We start from the raw sequence: 7,245 nt of genomic DNA on the forward strand, positions 1-7,245 counted from the left end.
GCCCTGCACTTACTTCCCCGCTTCATCTAACGACGGAAGAGGAGGTGATTTCTTGCTCATGAGTGGGGGTACATGTGGCTTGCGAGGTGGCGAACGACGATTCTACGTCGCTGTAGATGGCAGCCGCTTTTCTTGCGCTCCACAGACACAGGAGTGCACCTCGCGCCACAGTAGCCGAGGGCTGCTTTATCCTTTGCGTTTGTAATCCTCGTGTCCGCAGTGCTGCCTCAGTACCGCCTGTCTCCCCATCCGATCTCTCTCCTTGCCTTCTCGACCCTCGTCTTCCCACCACCACTCCTTCATGGAACATTCAACAACGACAAAAATAAGAGCCTCGCTGCAGTCCTCCGGCACCCACGCAACGGCAGCAGCAACAACTAGCCAAGGGCGATTGCTTGCGTGTACGTGTGTTGGTCTGCCTTCTCGGTGGTTCGCGCTTGTCCTCTTCGAGCTCCCCCGTTCCTTCTGCCGCCGCTTCCATTCGCACGAGAGCAGCAGGCGCGGACGTGTTTCGTCTTTTTTCTCTGTAATTGACACGCTCGCACGCGCCGGCGTGTGCCAGCCCGAGTATGGAGCAGCAAGGTGAGGCAGAGGCACCACCGTCGCCGACACAGCCTACCGATGCGCCAACGGTGAAGACCAGCTCGGCTGACGGGGCAAGCGGTGCGCCGCCTAGTGCAGCTAACGCTCCTGCCGGTACGAAGGGCATCAACTCGGTGCTTCAGCAAGTCGACGGCCCCGTTGTGGCCACTGGCCATGCGCAAGAGGATGGCGCCAACGCTCCCACCGCGGTTGTAAGGGGCAAAGCCAGCGCGAAGGCGGTGAAGCGGGAAGTTGGGAGCAGCAGGGTCGACGGCACGCCAAGTGCCATAGCCGCGTCGTCGACGTCGTTGGTTTTTAGCCAAGGAAGCAACAAGACGGATAATCATATGCCTCATTCCACCGCGCCGGTACACCTCGGAGACGGAGTTCAGTATAGCTCGGCGATCGCCGTCGGGTCAGCGCACACGGCTGCGCCACATCAGCCGCGCTTGTCATCGTCGCCGCGCTACTCGCACAGCGGTCGGCAAGTCATTTCGGACGCGTGCAAGCGCTCCGAGCCGTTCCTGCGCGGCGCTGATGGCAACTACAGCACCGTGTACGCCGCAAGTGGCCTGACCGTTAACGCACAGTACCAGACGATCCCTGAGGAGCACGCCGAGTACCGCCAGCGCAACAAGGTGAACCTCAATTACCGGGGGCCTCTCTACGTGGTCGAGGATGTGTGCGTGCCGTGCAACGCCTGTGGCGGCCCTGTTGACCCTGTGCGCCGCGTACCGGTCGGCTCTCTCTTTTTCCATGAAGGATGCCTTCAGTGCTACCTGTGTGGACGTCGCACCGGTGTCGCAGGTCTATATATGCAGGTCGATCGCCAAGCTGTCTGCAGCGAGTGCGCCGGCCGCGGCTACGAGCATTGGGTGCCGCGCCAAGAGGTGGAGTCGCGCGGCATGGTGTACGGCGCCACGCGAGGCGATGTTTATGCAGCTATGGACGCGCATGACCGCGGTGCTGCGAAGCATCGGCAACGGCGCATTGGGAGCCTGCCCATCACAGCGGGTGGCGGCCCCTCGACATTGAACAAGGCTATCGTGCCGGGAGCGCTGCCACCGACTCTCTCCATCGCCAACGTGCACAACCGCCGGAACACCAGTGCCCGCTCCTTTGCACTGATGGAGCGGCAGCAGTACTACACCCAGAGCGATAACAACGTCATTATGGCGTTGCCTGCCTCGGCGGCGCGGCCGCCGTCCGTGACTGGCGGGCGAAAAGGTAGCACGGCGCCGCTGCAGTACCGCCTCACAAGCGGACGACACGCGTGATGGTTGCCGGTGCAGCGTCAAGGGAAACTCAATCGTGTATACTCCTCTACTCGATCTCTCCCACACACACACACACACCTTCTCTTTCTCTTTTGTGTGTGTGGTATCGAGGCCGTGATGCTCATCTCGACGCGAGGGTGGTTCACTTCCATCACGCATGCGTACAAGGGCCACCTCCTTCCCTCTCCCGCTCTCTGTGGGCTGTTTCGTTATTGTTGCTCGGATTGCCCTTGGCGTGTGTGCGCGTGGGCAGTTTCTCGGACGGCTTTATGTATCACATGTACAGTACGAAACTCGCTTCATTTTCTTTTGCGGAATACAGCGGGGGAGGGGAGGCGGAGGATGAGGAGGGCCTTTTCTCTTCCTCTTCTGGTTCTCCGTGTCGTTGGTGCCATGGGCGTGTCGGTGCGTGCGACTGGAGCGGGTGGGAGACGCAGTCACAGAAAGAAAGGAACGTTAAGGGCTTATGTATGTGTGCGCGTGTGTCTTGCATCATGCCTGCCTCGCCGCTCATGTGGCACCCGCCTTTCTGTCGTGCTTCCGTTCTCATACCCTCCTTCTCTTCCTCTTCACGCCGATCTACTTCAGGCTCGACGAGCGCAATAGCTCATGGCAGCGGCGCGAGAAAGGACGATGGGGGAGGGGAGCTTACTGGGAAGGAGTCTGCGAGACCGCGCACCGATCCCATCCCGCTCACCGCGTGCGGTTGTACAAGTCAGCGTCTTCGCTGGTTGTATGCTTTTTTTTGTTGTTGCCTTTTTTCATTGCTGAAAGACACGATGTACTCTCTCTGTGCAAGGAAGCGTTGTGAGGAATGCATCGCCCCCCCTGCACGCTAGTCTTTTGAAGCCCTTTCTCTTCTTCTTACTCGTCATCTCTGTGTCGTTGCGCATCGCTGTCGAAGTTTTAGAGGTGTACGTGTGTGCCTTTCAAGGCGCCTGTCTCGGCTGTCGCGCTCTCCCACCGTGTGCATCTACTTGCGGGCTGGCTTGCTGGTTCGCATGCTGCCTAGTGGTACAAAACACACTTTGGCAGGCACTTCCTCTGCGTACCGGGATAATGGAGTTCCTGTGGCTTGAATTCCGCTGCGATACCGGGGCTTGCACGTGCGGGTGTGCCTGCGAGGTAGGAAGGGAACGAGGAAAAAAGGTGGGCAAAGGTGGCCCGCCGCACATAGTCTGTAGGCTTCCCTCCTCTCTCGATGCACATTGCCCTCACACATGTTGAGAGGTATCAAGAGAGACGAACCCCCTCCTCGCAGCTCTCGTCTCGCTGGCAGGTTGTCGTCCTTCCGCTGTAATAAGCAGCAAATACTTGCGCCTGGCATCTTATCCCTCTCCCCCTTCACATCTGCCGGTAGTGTAATCTTGCATCCTCGCGCCTGTCCATCATGTCCGCGCGTCTGTCGACGCACACGCATGCGCATGCGTCTATCACTCGCCCCTCCTTCTCTTTCCACCTCCGTTTCATTTTGCGTTTTTCGCTTTTGGTTTGTGCTCCGCTGTCGTCGTCGTTGCTGCCGCTTCACTGTGCGCGCCGGCCACTCCCCCGGCGGGTGCACCTACAGGAAAATAATAAAAGAGGCGAACAACACAAGGGGAACTTCACGCCGAGAACGAAGCGGGAGATTGCGGTGTGTCGATGCGGCGGAGGCCTTGCACTTGGGTCTTGTAATATTATTGAATGAAGGACCGTCTCTCTCCCTCTCTCCTGCCTCTCCACTCCGTAGCCTCTCTCGGCGTATCTTTCTGTCGAAGCGCACACCGCAGGCACTCGGCCACTTTCTGTTTCGGCAACCCAAGTCTCTCTGCTCGCACGAGTAGCGCAACAAGGAACGGCGCGCGGAAAGCGCTCGCATCGGTGCCGCTAGGCAATGTCGGCGTCCAATGCGCCCCCTCCATTGGATGCAAAAGACATCATTGGCGACAGCGTGAAACAGGTGAAGTTCGATCGCCAGCTGCGCCTCTGGGGTGCCGATGGGCAGGCGGCCCTTGAAGCATCGCATGTCATCGCGCTCGGCGTCACTGTGGCTATCGCCGAAGCTCTGAAGTCGCTCGTGCTGGCCGGCGTGCGTACCGTCACCCTCGTGGACGAGCGGGTTGTGTCTGGCGAGGACGTGGCAAGCAACTACTTTGTGGCGGCCACGGCGATCGGCTCTCCTCTGGCGGCGACGGTGCTGCAGCACATCTGCGGGCTGGGGGAGCAGTGCAGGGCGGTGCCGGTTCAGGAGTGCCCGAGGGAATGGGTGGCCAAGTACCGGGAAGCTGTAGACGCGGACTGGGCTGCTGGTTACGTAGACAGCGGCCGACTTTGGCCAGTATCAGCGGCCAGGGAGGCGCCGGCGGTGCCGACCGGGACGACATCTGCTGTGCAGCGATTCTTCACCGGTTACGCGTCGATAGCCATCTTGAACAACACTTCTTCATCATCGCACGTCCCCCCATGCAACTCCACAAACCCGTCACCCACTGCCGAGGAGCCACTGTCTCTGCCGAGCCTCATGCTTGTCAGTGAGCGCTACGGCGATTTCTCGCCAGCGTCGCTGCTGCTGCAGACCTGCGCGACGCGCGTGCATCCTGATGTGCCGGTGCTGTTGGTTCGCAGCAGCGGCTTACTCGGAGTGCTTCAAACCTACTGCTGCGACCGCGTGATTATGCGCCCGCAGAACCCGACGCAGATACAGATGGAGGATCTGCGCATCTTTGAGCCGTTTCCGGCGCTGCAGGCGTGGTTTGACGCTCACGACCCAGATGACGTTGTGCAGTTTCCTGCGGGCAGCGCGGATGCCATGACGCTGCACAGTTACCTGCCGTACCCGTGCATTGTACACCACGCCTTTCGCAGATGGTGGGCCACGTTGCCGGAAGAGGAGAAAAGGTCGCGGCAGACGTCGTCATCCTCCTCAATCTTTCCGCTGAACGCACAGGACTACCGCGCCATCGCTTCCGTCGTTGGTGGGATGATACGACGTCAGGGCGTGCCCGAGGAGGCCTTCGTGGAGGCCATGGAGAAGTGCACGGCGAAGCTGAACCGACCGGTGGTGCAGCGGCTGCCAGAGGCGCTCGCGAAACTTCTGCGCGATGCTCGGTGCGCGGACCCGATGCGCGCTGTGCAGACGGTGCAGTCACGCCTCTCGCCAGCGGCATTGATGTCATCGTCACCGGCTGTGCGCGAGGTGGCAGCACTGCATGTGTGGGCGTCCCCCGATGTGCTTGTGTGGTTCATCCTGCGCGCAGTGCAGCTGTTTGTGACAGGAGAGGTCGGTGACGAGCTGGAGGTGGGCAACGGGGCATCCACCAGGCCTGCAGCGGTGCACAAAAGTGAACCGAAGGCGGCGGTGGAGGAGCCGGAGGAAGTTGAGTGCGTGATCGCCTGCGCGGCGCCGCTGCCGCGCGGTGCCGCGTACGCTGCCTATCGCATGCCACACTCCGGCTACCTGCCGGACTTCACGACAACCACCATCTGGTACCGCGAGCTGCAGGAGCTGTACCAGGGAAAGCACGCTGAAGACGTGGCGTGCATTGCGGCAAAGGCGATGGAGCTAGTCGAGGCGGCTCTCCAGCAGGAAGAGGAGAAGGAGCTCGAGAGAAAAGACGAAGAGGAGCAACGGCAGCACCGCGGCCCATCGAGGACGTCGCTGGTGTCGGCGAAGGTGAAGCCGCTACTTCTCCAGTACACGGCGATGATTGTCGCGAACATTTGGGACATACGAGGCGTCAGTTTCTCGTCTGCCTATCGCGCCGCTGCGGAGGCGGAGTGGCGGCAACGGCTGGGTCAGCGGCTCGTGTGGCTGACACGTCACATCTCATTTGACATGGAACGCAACGCCGACGCGCGCCGGGCGGCGTGCTTCGCGGTGGCCTATCTGTGTAAGGAGGAGCTTCAGCGTCGTGGTGCCCGCGCTGAGGAGAGTGACCTAAGCGGGAGTGCCATCGCGCAGGAGGCTGCCGTGCTCATGTCGCAGGCGTCCCAGGAGGAGGCCCCCATTGGCGGTGACGGTGAAGAGCCAGCTCTTGGGCTCTTCGATGCGTCGCTCGCTCCGTGGTGGTCCGAAGAGGGCTCGCGAAAGCTTTTTGCTCAGGCGTGCGAGGAGGTTGCGCGGTGGGCCCGTGGCAAGGGCGGTGGCGGCGCTTGCGTGCAGCTTCCCTCCGTAGCCGCGTCGACCGGCGCCTTGGCGGCGCAGGAGGCAGTGAAGTTGCTCATGCGCATTCACGTTCCGTGCACCAATCCGATGCTCTATGACGGCTACACGAACAAGGTGTTCATGCTGTGATTCTCGTGTGCGTCGTGTGCTTGTGTGCGTTCCTCCCCGCACCCGCCTTCCATCTTGCTACCCCTTCCGCCCCTCTCCGCTGCAGTTATGCCTTTCGAGAGCACGAGAGAGCGCGCGCACGCGCGCCACAGAGCTCAGAATGTGAAGCATCCCAAGAGAAATCATGGAAGCGCGGACTCGCTGGTGAATGCCTTTCTGTGAAACAGTGACGTACCTCCACGGCCGTCAAGACCTTTTCAGCCTCTCTCCCCCTGTCCCCTCCTCATCTTCCTCCACGGGCTGTCCTATGTCAAGATGATGGTGGGAGGGCAGGGGCCGTGGCCTTTGGTCATTAGCCAGCATTCGAGGGAGGGGTTCACGGTTATCCACGAAGCACTGGGCATCGCGCCGCATGTAGGTGCTCAAACCGTGATCCGCTCTGTTCCACACCCACTCCCCGCCTCTCCTCTCCCTCCGACTCTTCGGCATTTTTGTGTTCCCAGTTGCCCTTCCCCTCCTCCACTTACGCTCCCGTCCCCTGTCGCACACCCGCGGCAGCGCCCGCATGACCTCCCGCATCCCACTCCCCCTGCGGCTGGTGCAGTCTGACTTGTGGACTGCCACGGCGAGCGGCAGGAGAAGCGCCGGCTCCCGTGTCCTGACTGCGTACAAACCGAGCGGCCTCCCATGCTATGCCACGTCGCAGGTGAGCGCGGTGGCCGCCAACGGTGGCGATGGGCGCCGCCTCTGCGCCATTCACACACGACACACATCCTCTGCATCTTCCTCGGCGACTGCTGTCGAGGCGGGACCACAACCGCACCCTGAAGACCCCAGCGACTCCCTCCTTACCCGTGTCGTCGACGCCGCGCTTCCAGGGTGCGCGCCGTACGTGGCACTGCCGGTTGTCTCGTCCCTTCTGCGCCGCGGGAGTCACGACACCGTCGCAGCCGCGCAGCTGAACCAGTGGACCAGTCGCCACAAAGGCCTTGTGATGGTGACAGGGACGCCGAGCGATGCCCTGTTCTTTCGCAACGCCGCACAGCTCGGCCTCGTGCAGCAGACGTACCGGGTGGTGTGTCGTCTGCCATCAGGCGTTGCCGGCGCAGCGCGGCGGTATTTGCGCGCACATCA

The 7,245-nt window shown here is 61.4% G+C and overlaps 2 protein-coding genes across 2 annotated transcripts; both read left to right on the forward strand.

Moving 5' to 3' along the window:
* Window positions 1-569: 569 nt before the first annotated feature.
* On the forward strand, window positions 570-1,859 carry LINJ_33_2780 (conserved hypothetical protein; the record flags this gene model as incomplete). The annotated part of the gene is made up of 1 exon (XM_001468286.1): window positions 570-1,859. The coding sequence occupies one exon, from the start codon at window positions 570-572 to the stop codon at window positions 1,857-1,859; it is 1,290 nt and encodes a 429-aa protein (XP_001468323.1).
* Window positions 1,860-3,732: 1,873 nt separating this feature from the next.
* LINJ_33_2790 (conserved hypothetical protein) lies at window positions 3,733-6,132 on the forward strand (the record flags this gene model as incomplete). The annotated part of the gene is made up of 1 exon (XM_001468287.1): window positions 3,733-6,132. One exon carries the CDS (start codon window positions 3,733-3,735, stop codon window positions 6,130-6,132), a length of 2,400 nt encoding a protein of 799 aa, XP_001468324.1.
* Window positions 6,133-7,245: the final 1,113 nt, after the last annotated feature.

Source organism: Leishmania infantum, chromosome 33 (genome assembly GCF_000002875.2).
Source record: "Leishmania infantum JPCM5 genome chromosome 33".
In the NCBI taxonomy this organism is placed as follows: domain Eukaryota; phylum Euglenozoa; class Kinetoplastea; order Trypanosomatida; family Trypanosomatidae; genus Leishmania; species Leishmania infantum.